The 11,248-nt window shown below is 35.6% G+C and overlaps 1 protein-coding gene and 1 non-coding gene across 2 annotated transcripts; one reads left to right on the plus strand and one right to left on the minus strand.

The window, feature by feature from the left end:
• On the minus strand, window positions 1-1,453 carry LOC106421958 (COMPASS-like H3K4 histone methylase component WDR5A). Its single transcript, XM_013862791.3, has 2 exons — window positions 697-1,453; window positions 1-475 (listed from the first exon to the last, which is right to left on the minus strand). The coding sequence occupies exons 1-2, from the start codon at window positions 1,348-1,350 to the stop codon at window positions 191-193; spliced, it is 939 nt and encodes a 312-aa protein (XP_013718245.1). The 5' UTR covers window positions 1,351-1,453; the 3' UTR covers window positions 1-190.
• Window positions 1,454-9,578: 8,125 nt separating this feature from the next.
• On the plus strand, window positions 9,579-9,685 carry LOC125584834. The gene has a single exon (XR_007321741.1). It is a non-coding gene; the product is annotated as a small nucleolar RNA R71 (small nucleolar RNA).
• The last annotated feature ends 1,563 nt before the right edge of the window (window positions 9,686-11,248 follow it).

Raw genomic sequence — 11,248 nt, forward strand, 5'->3', positions numbered from 1 at the left:
TTGATAAATAAAATGAATTGAAAAGGGAAACCCAGTAACTAAGAAGATCTGTGCTCACTTTCCAAATAAATTTCCTTTGCCATAAGACAAACCTAAATAGTCGAGAGTAGAATCATTCTAACAAGGCTCAACTAAGAAAGTGAGCACTACATGATTACAACATGAAGGGAAAGTGCATTTACATGAATCATTAATTCTCCTGTGCCCAAATTCTTATAGACTTGTCGAGCGAGCCTGATGCGATCAAGTTCTCTGTGGGGTGGCAAGCCACGCTCATGACAGGCTCAGTATGACCCTCAAGTTTCTGAAGCAATTTCCTGGAGTTCAGCTCCCACATGTATACACAATTGTCCTCGGATCCACTGACTATTCGCTTTCCATTTGTGACGGAGAACGCAGAGGAGACGGAGTACTGAGAGTTGGCGTGGCCAGTGTATGTTTTGATGTATTTAGCAGAAGAAATGTTCCACAACCTCTGCAAAATTTGAGAACACGGTGGAGAGATCAGTGCGTTGATAACGAATCATGAGGATTTACATCTTCTATTGATGCAAACAAAAATCAAATACCAAAAGATGTATCTCCCAAACTTAGACTCTTTAAAGCTAGCAGAGAGATAAGCTTACCAACGAAAACAAACAATGTTGCAAACTTAGTTTTGGATGAAACACAGATATCACTCAGGAAGGGACTCACCAGGGTGTTATCGAGAGTGCCAACGAGGATGAACTTGCCGTTGGGAGAGAACCTAACGAAGGAAACAGGAGGATTCTCATCGTCCATCAGCGTTTTCACACAATGCCCCGTCCCTGAATCCCATATCCGGCACAACCCATCGTAGCTACTCGAAACGATAAGAGACCCGTCGCGATTGAAATCCACGGCGGTGACTGGATCGGAATGCGCCGGAAGAACTTTCAGGCACTTTCCGGTCGTTACATCCCAGATCCGAACAGTTTCGTCGAAGGAGCCGGATGCAATCATGTTTGACTGTGGGTTGAAGTTGACGCAGAAGACGTAGTTAGTGTGCCCGTGAAGCGTTTTGATCAGTGAACCAGTCTCTACGTCCCACAGCTTTAGGGTTTTGTCATCGGAAGCTGAGGCGATGAACCTCGCGTCTGTCGAGAAGGCCACGTCGGAGATGCCGGAGTCGTGGCCCGTGAAGACTTGTGCGGGCTCGGCGATGGGATCTCCCTTGAGGTTGATGGCGTAAGTGCGGATCGTCTGGTCCCCGGAGGCCGAAGCCAGGAGGCGGCCATCGGAGGAGAATTTAACGGAGGATAGGGCGTGACCGTGGGAATTTAGGGTTTGGCAGTGAACGTATGGGATGTAAGCTGCTTCTTCTGCCATGGCTATTGGAAATCGAAATCGATGTTAGGGTTTTGGAAAAGGGGCTCCCAAAGGAAAGAGACGACCAATTCAAATAAAATATGGGGTGTGTGTTTTCAAAGTAAAGGGGTGTAATTTAAAAGTAATTATACTATTGGGGATCTTTTGAGTTCTCGTAAATTTGACTAGTACTCAGTGTTGAAATCCCTAAAATATTATTTGTGAAACATTACAACTTTTTTTTGTACCCACGTGTCATCGCTAGAATGATTCTTAGAATAATTAGAGAAATATGTTGGTCCATCTAATTATATAATAAGCTTTTTATTAAACTAACCATAAATTCATTATTAATGTTAGTTATTATTTCCTTAAATAAAGATTACAGAATTGCCTAATATGGCTAAAGTATATATGACAATTAATGATTTTGTATAATAAAGATCTGATAAAAAAATAATGTATCTTCTATCAAATTTGTTTAATATTAAACTATTAAAATAATTTAAGAAAATCACAATAACCATATTATAAAAATTTAGATTTTTCTGTATATGTTATATTTTGAATTTTAAAAAACGACTATAATTTACTAAAACTGTTAAAAGTCTCACATTCAAATTTTGCGATCCATTGTTTAAAATTTTTGTTATGACAAAATACAAATGATTACAAAATCATATAAATAAAAATCAAATTTAATTAATCATTAAGATTTAAAATATATATGTATATATATCATTCTAAATTAAACTATAAACCATATTGAATAAATAAATATTTTAATTTCAAAATTTGCTTTGAATAATTTTTTTTTGATAAAAGTTTTGAACTAACATTGATAATTGTTTTTAAATTATAAATTACTAAAATTATTAATCCCACAAAGAAAATTTTGTTATCAGTAATTTAAAGTTTTTGCTATTAAAGATGCACATGATAAAAAAACATATGAGTAGAAAACATCATTTAATAGACATTAATATTAAAAATATACTATATATGTTAATATCATTTAAATTTAATTGCATATCCTATCAAATTTTTTAAAAAATTGTTTGGATTAATAAAATTGATTTATACGTTTGCACCAATTTAATTATATATGTAATAGTTACTAACTTTTAATTATTCAATATATATTTATTATTTCATAATATGTAATAATATATAATAAATAAAATAATTTATATATATAATGTTTATCCCGCGCAAGGCGCGGATCTTAATCTAGTACAACTTTATTTTTGTAACCACGTGTCATAACTAGGTACAACTTTAGTTTTGTAACCACTTGTCATCACTGGGTTGATTCTTATAATCTTTAGAGAAATATGTTGGTCTATCTAATTATATTATAAGTTTTTTATTAAACTAACTATAAATTCCGTATTATTATTTTTCTATTATTTCCTTAAATAAAAGTTATAGAATTGCCTAATATGACTAAAGTATATATGACAATTAATGATTTCGAATAATAAAGATTTGATAAAAGTTGATGTATCTTCTATCATATTTGTTTAATTTTAAACTATTAAAATAAATTAAACAACCACATTAACCATATAATAAAAATTTAATTTTTTCTGTATATGTTATATTTTGAATTTTTAAAAACGGCTATAAATTACTAACACTGTTAAAGTCTCACATTCAAATTTTGTGATCCATGGTTTAAACTTTTGTTATGACAAGATACAAATGATTACAAAATCATATAAGTAAAAAGTCTAATTTAATTAATTATTAAGATTAAAAAATATATATATATATATATATATATATATTGTTATAAATTAAACTATATACCATATAAAATACATAACTATTTTAATTTCAAAATTTACTTTGAACAATTTCTTATGATAAAAGCTTTGAACTTGACAACCTAATTTTTTAAAAAATAAAATTTTTTAAAACTATTATTCCCACAATGAAAATTTTGTTATCAGTAATTCAAAAATTTTGCCATAAAAATACAAATGATCAAAAAATCATATAAGTAGAAAACATCATTTAATAGACACTAGTATTAAAAATATACTATATATGTTCAAAATATATTATATATGTTAATATCATTTAAATTTAATTATATATCTTATTAAATAGAAAAAAATTGTTTGGATTAATAAAATTTATGTATATGTTCACACCAATTTATTTATATATTCGCATAAAAATAATAATTTATATATATAATATTTATTCAGCGCAGTGTGCGGATCTTAACCTAATTATGTTTATTTACCAATCAAATAAATTTCCGGATTATAAATTAGTTCATCGAAAGTAGGGTGTTCAAAAAAGAAAAAGTTCTTTAAATACAGATTTTAGTTTGAAGTTTTTTTTTTTGCTAAAATTTGGGAGATTTTGGTTTCAAGTTCTCTATGTGAACAAAAAAAATAGTTCAAGTTTTCTTGATTTACTTTTCTCTTGATCTTCCTTCGGTACCTTCTTCTAATTATTAACATGCTCTATGAATAGTCTATGTTCTTGGCTTCTTACTTCTTAGTCACATCCACTGATTCATTTATCATCCTGCAAATAATCTTACAAATCCAATCATTTTTATTAAAAATGTAAATAAAAACATCATGTAACACAGAAACATCATTTTATATAAAAAAAAAATCAGTGCAAACAATAGAAAATAATTGAAGGGGCCAGCTCAACATTTATCTGGGCCTCTGGCAAAAAACAAAATTTTAAGCTCTTAACATTTACTAGATATCGATCCGCGGATTTTTGTTTTCAATTATTTTTATATAAATATTTTGTTTTCAATTCTAAATTGATATATATTATAATATATACGTGTCCATCAATTTTTAAAGCATAATAAGTTTACTGTATATTTTTCATTGAATATATTGTTTCAAACTTTCACATGTATATGTATCTTCTTCTATATATATATTTTTAGATTATTATTTCATTATTAAAATCATAACTATATATATAAAGATTAGTAAAATATTGTTTTATTGTCATATTCAAATATATTGTAACATTTCACAAATTTATAAAGTTTTAAAAAAATTAAATTTTTGCTTCATAGATTTATATTATCGAGTAAATAATTAAACTTTTAGTTTTTGTTTAATTTTTAATATAAACTATATAGTTTAAAATTTGTTTTCATTGGTTTAAGGTAGTAAAGATTAATCATTGTTAGATAATATGATTTTTGTTATTTAAAAAAATCTTTATAATTTAAAAAGTTAATATCGACAAATATTTAAACATTTAGGATATAGAGGTATAGTATTAAAACATTAAACTATATCTATTTAATTTATGCTATCTATAAATCCAATGGATCATCTATTGTTTAAATTCAATTATTGATAGCCCAATAAAAATTTATGGTAGGCCCAAAATTTAAATGATAAGATTATATATTAAATGTAACATGACTTTCTAGGAATAGGTCCATTAGGTCCATTTTTTTTAAAATCACACATGAATCAAGGTTGTGACTTTTGTTTTAATATATAAGATTTTTCTTTAAAATTTAGTTATATTAAAAATTATCATCAATATATTTATAAAATTTGTGATGAAATGATATTACGTGTATACGCACACCAATTAACCTAATGTGCACACTACCACAATCGAATGGTATGTCGATGTAGCACTTTAGGATCGAATCCACAGAGACCAATGATTACACTTTATTTCTATATGATCAATATCAAGCTAAAACAATATGGGGGTTTTAAAGTTGATTTTGTAACAAGAAAGTAAGAGATTGATTTAAGGTTTTTCAGATGATTAAGAATGCTAGCCTAGGGTGGTTTGATCGGCTGTTAAACAAGTGTGAGCCAAACAATTATTCAAGTTCAATTAAGAGTAAGTCTAGAACTCGGATCACTCAGGTTGAATCAACCCACTCTCGTGGTATTGATTCCTTTGCAAGTCGGTCTTGATGCCTAAACTCTCGTTTGGATCAAGACGCGCTAGCAAGCTTTAGAGATCAAGTCTGATATGTTCACAATACACCCTAATATCTACTCTCGCTGACAAGGGATGCAATGCTCATTCATAACAGATCTAGCAACCTATTACACGGTTAATGAACATGTTAAACCTATGATCTAACATTAAGCGGCCAGTTTAATGCAAGCATTAAGAATAGTTATGAATGAAGACAATCAAGGGATTCACTTATTTATGTTTAACTCACAGATCTAACACCCTAACACCCTAGACTAAGCAAGTGGATTACTCAGCCATGGACAGAGAAATCACAGAGATAAGAGATGAAGAAAACATGTCTGAATTAATAATAAAAAGCAAAGAGGGTTTAAAAATCTTCTCCAAAGGATGTAGAGATTCTTCTCCCTTAACAAGAGTACAAGTTTTATCTCTCCAAAATCTCTCTAAAAAGTCACGTAGAATGTCTATACAAATAATAAGAAAATATATATTGCAGGTCTCTGGCGGTTGCATGAGAAAAAAAGGGAAGCCCTAGGTAAAATCCCGAAATATTTGGAAACTTCCTTAAAAATCTCTGTCGCTGGAACAGGCACGCCAGACTGCTCCGCACGACTGCTCTGCGTGAAAAACTCCAAATTACACTATTTTTCTCTTCTTTTCCTCCCACTTGTTTATCTCCCATCCAATGCAACTCCAGACCTGTAATGACTCGAAAAGGACTAGGAAGACTCGATAAAGACTTGAAAACCAATTTAAAAGCATATATACAAGATGCCAAAAACACCATATATCAATTCCCCCAGACTTAGATCCTTGTTTGTCTTCAAACAATATCAAGTATCAAGAACAGGGAGAAATGTTTGAAAGTGTGAGAACTCTCCTATTCTCAGCAACCATACTTTAACCAAGAACCGCTGAACCATATAAGCAGTAAAACTAGGACACACACCCTTACCGGAACCCCACTAACTGCTGTTCAAAAATCGGCTCCATACTCTACATCTCAAACCTGAAAAAGCAACACTATCGAGACAAAACTCCCTACATTCATTTAAGAGTAACGTGAGCTTCATCACATGTATTATTCAGGGTAGACGGGATAGGTGTTAAACATGCTATTTAATGATGGAGTTTAAAGCGTTTAGGGGCTACCATTTCATTGAAGAGGATGCAGGATATCGCACAAAATGGCAAGAGAGGATAGATCCATTGATGTCCACAGCCTCTACTCATTTTTGCTCTATCTGGCGCGACTGCTCCGTTTTGGATCACCTATCTGAATGATCAGATCATCTGCCTGCTCTCCAATCTTTCAACTTGGTACCTACTCTTTTGCTCAACCTTCCCCGTGGCTCATGTTTCTTTTCTTTCTTCCCCTTCCACATCACATTATTTTTCGTTTTTTTTTTTTTTTTGAAGAACTCATATGGTGATGTGACGAAGAAAGAGGTAATACATGATGATTCTGAGTGCCACTGGTGGTTCTGATTTCGCAACCATTCTGGTTCTCCACCCCTGCTCTTGCGTAGTTCATTGGTTATGTTGCTCCCTTACTTTGCTTGTTCTCCTTTCTGACTGAATTTCTGCAGCAGTAACGAGTAAGAGGCTGCGTTGATCGTTTTCTCTCCGACCTTTTTGCACATATCTGCACATATGAAACTGAAAAACAAATGCATGAAGGTGGAATAAACGCTAAGGTGCAAGGTGGAAACTAGCTAAAGATGAGCTAGCCACTCAGGATCAGCAAGATGGATAAAAAGGATAAGAAGTCCTGAGTGTGTTCTTGTTTCCCTGATCTAATGCCCATAACAAGAAGAATTTCAGTCAAGATTAGGTTCAAGTTAGGTGGAGTTAAGTCTACCCAGTGTAACCTGATCGGCTGAGAACTTCTGGAGAATCAAGTGAGATATGTGAGGGAGTTCCAGGTCCACATGTGTGTCTTTCGCCACCGATAAGGTCACTGAATAAGATAACTAAAGCACGAGGTAGTTAGTGATCAACACGGAATAAGGTCATAATTCCCACAAAGTTTTGACTGACTTGATCATAAAAACTGACTAAAACTGACTCAAAAGAAAAACAAAAGAAAGAAACGAGTTAGTAAACGATGAAAACCCTCCCCCAGACTTACTTCACACCGTCCCTGGTGTGAAAATAAATCAGAAAAAGGTGAAAACAAGAATAAACATTTTTTTTTGTTGAGATACTTACCTGAGTGGAGCGGGTGCTCCATGAAAATTCTGGGTGTTCTATCGTCAGATGGTCGCCTGGAACAACCGCTCTTTTCAAGGGGCAGGTTGTTCCATTGCTGCAACCCATAATTTTTGAAGTGTCTCGGGTTTTTCTGCTTTTTGACCTGAGACTCAATAAACTAAAATGAAAAATAAGCAAACAAAACAAAACCAAGTTATATTTGCACTTACCAGTGGGTTGCCTCCCACCAAGCGCTTGGTTTAAGTCACTAGTTTGACTTGGTGACAGGGATCAGTCGGGTTGAGCATGAGGGCTTGTTCCAAAACAATCTCCACAATCATACATGTTCAACTTCAGAACTCTGCTCAGCAACCCCTTCACAACAACTTCTCCTTTCTCTCTCAGCTCATGTGTGAGAATTACTCTGACTTTAGAGAAAGGTTTAGAGGTACCCTTGCACTTTACCTCATACACAATGGATTTCTCATCATACTTCTGCGGTATCAAAGTCATCTTAGGGTCACCCTTGAACCTTTTCTTCTCGACTTTTTCTTTCACCTTTGCATTCCCACTGAGTTTTTTTGTATCAGTGTGAGGATCTCCATCCAGGACTTCTTTGATCTCACTCTTTTTACCAAGTTCTTTCTTAGGAACAATTTCCAGTTGTTCTCCACTAACCACTGAGATGCAAGAGGCGTAGCAGATTTGTGATCTGGTTAAGACAGCCTTGTAGAAAACCTTCTTGTTGATGTTGGAGAAGGAGACTCTCTTATTAGGCATGTCGACGACTGCTCCAACTGTAGCCATAAATGACCTTCCAAAGATCAAAGGCATCTCATGATCCTTGCTCTTCTCAACAACTTGAAATTCGGTATGGAGCACACAGTCTCCAACCTGGACAGGAAGATTGCGAATGGTTCCATAAGGGACTGTCATGGAAGAGTTTGCAAAAGCCAGAGTCACCAAAGAAGGCTCAACATCAACAATGCTCAGCTCGTCTACAATCTCCCTTGAAACAAGGTTCACACTAGACCCAGAATCACAAAGAGCTTCCTTGAATTCCACTCCAGCAATGGAACAATGAAAAACAAACTTTCCAGGGTCATCGATATTAGGCAATACCTTCAGTGACGGTGTCAATGCTTCAGTAAAGAGAGCCTTAATTTCCTCACGAGTTTCTCTGTAATGTTTGAAGAACATATGCAATGGCCGAATCTCCCAAGCATGTTCAAATGAGATCTTTTCAGGAAGCCTTCTTACCATCTTCGTAAACCCATCCAGCTGCTCTGCACTAATAGGATCCATCAGATGTTTAGGTGGGATTGGATATGGAACCTTAGGAACATAGACTCGCACTGGTGGAATTCACCGGGAGCAGCCACTTCAGAGCTAGCAGGCTGCTCTGTTCGCCTGGAGCAGTCTCAGCAGACAGTTGCTCTGGTTCTTTTCCCTCAGATTTCTCACATCTCAGCTCTGTTGCATTACAGTGCTCAACCCTAGGATTCATCGCACTCTTTCCAGGAAACATACCTTGCTGCCTCTTAACACTCTCAGCTGTTTGAGCAAGCTGAACATCAATCCTCTTAATGTGGTTGCTCACAATATCATACTTTGTATTCAGCTCGGTGAACATGTTGTCCATCCTGATGTTGATGTCTGTAGAAACTTGATTCAATGCCTTCCCCTGAATCTGCATACCCTGCAATAGCTGTTGCATCATCATACCCAGACCCTTCAGCTCATCTGGTTGACTATTCCTGGCAGCTGGAACAGCTTACCGATTACTCTGCGGTTGTCGCTGGTTATGGTTATGAATCTGCCCGGCTGTAGCTTGCTCCATGCTGAAGACGTGCCCTTTGTTATTTTTCACTAGCTGATCAACCCTTGTAGTCAGCTCATCTATCTTCTGGGTGTCGGAACTGTTCCCTTTCTTGGAGCGATCGCTCTCCTCGTTCTTATTGGCTGAGGCAGTAGCCATGTTCTCAGTCAGCTCAAACGCTCCATCAGTGGTCTGAGTCGTGAAGTCTCCATTGCTGGCAGAGTTCATAGCACTCTGAAATTCTCAGTCAACTGCATCATAGAAAATTCCCAAGAGGTAGTCATCATCAAATCCAGGGTGAGGACATTCTCTTCGATAGTCATTGAAGGGCTCCCATGCGTCGCAGAAAGGCTCATCAGTGAGCTGTCCGAAGGAGGTGATCTTGTTCCTCAATGCAGCTGTTCTCGCCTTAGAGTAAAAATGGTTGAGAAACGCTGATCGGACATGTTTCCATGAAGTGAGAGAGCCAGTAGGGAGGGAGTTCAACCACCGTGCAGCTTTTCCATTAAGAGAGAATGGGAATAGCATGCACTTGATGTATTTTGGTGGTACGCCATTTGCGCGAGTGAAACTGCAGACTTTTTCGAAGCTCTCAATATGCTCCATTGGAATTTCTGTAGAGAGACCAGAGAACACCTTTCTCTGTACTAGACCGATCAAAGAAGGCTTGATCTCGAAGTCCTGCCTAGTGCAGGGTGGAGGAACTATGGCAAAACGAGTAGTAGGTATGTTGCAAGGAAGGTTTCTCTACCCGATTGAAGCAGTCTGCGCCTGTTGTTCCTGCTGCTGCTGAGCAGCTTGTTCCTGCGCTTGAATGGTCTGCTGCAACTGTTGCATCTGCTGCTGCATGAGTGCCATTGCAGCAATAAGATCATCCTGATTGGCTTAATCACCCATAGTGGTGTCGGATTGCCTTGGTTGTTGACGATTTGTTCTTTCTAACCTTGCTAGCTCCTGGTTGGTAAATGTAACTAACTCTCCTTGTGCGTTTCTCCGAGTATGTCTACTGGTTATGCACCTGAAAAATTAGCTGCAGCAAAAAGGATAGAGCAAGTTAGAGGTCTTATACTAAATAAATAACCGAAAAATAAAGATAAAAAGATGGTCCCCGGCAACGACGCCAAATTGATATTACGTGTATACGCACACCAATTAACCTAATGTGCACACTACCACAATCGAATGGTATGTCGATGTAGCACTTTAGGATCGAATCCACAGAGACCAATGATTACACTTTATTTCTATAGGATCAATATCAAGCTAAAACAATATGGAGGTTTTAAAGTTGATTTCATAACAATCAAGTAAGAGGTTGATTTAAGGTTTTTCAGATGATTAAGAATGCTAGCCTAGGGTGGTTTGATCGGGTGTTAAACAAGTGTGAGCCAAACAATTATTCAAGTTCAATTAAGAGTAAGTCTAGAACTCGGATCACTCAGGTTGAATCAACCTACTCTCGTGGTATTGATTCCTTTGCAAATCGGTCTTGATGCCTAAACTCTCGTTTGGATCAAGACGCGCTCGCAAGATTTAGAGATCAAGTCTGATATGTTCACAATACACCCTAATATCTACTCTCCCTGACTAGGGATGCAATGCTCATTCATAACAGATCTAACAACCTATTACACGGTTAATGAACAGGTTAAACCTATGATCTAACATTAAGCGGCCAGTTTAATGCAAGCATTAAGAATAATTATGAATAAAGACAATCAAGGGATTCACTTATCTATGTTTAACTCACATATCTAACACCCTAGACTAAGCAAGTGGATTACTCAGCCATGGACAGAGAAATCACAGAGATAACAGATGAAGAAAACATGTCTGGATTAATAATAAAAAGCAAAGAGGGTTTAGAAATCTTCTCCAAAGGATGTAGAGATTCTTCTCCCTTAACAAGAGTACAAGTTTTCTCTCTTCAAAATCTCTCTAAAAAGTCACGTAGAATGT

Source organism: Brassica napus, chromosome C3 (assembly GCF_020379485.1).
Source record: "Brassica napus cultivar Da-Ae chromosome C3, Da-Ae, whole genome shotgun sequence".
Taxonomy (NCBI): Eukaryota; Viridiplantae; Streptophyta; class Magnoliopsida; order Brassicales; family Brassicaceae; genus Brassica; species Brassica napus.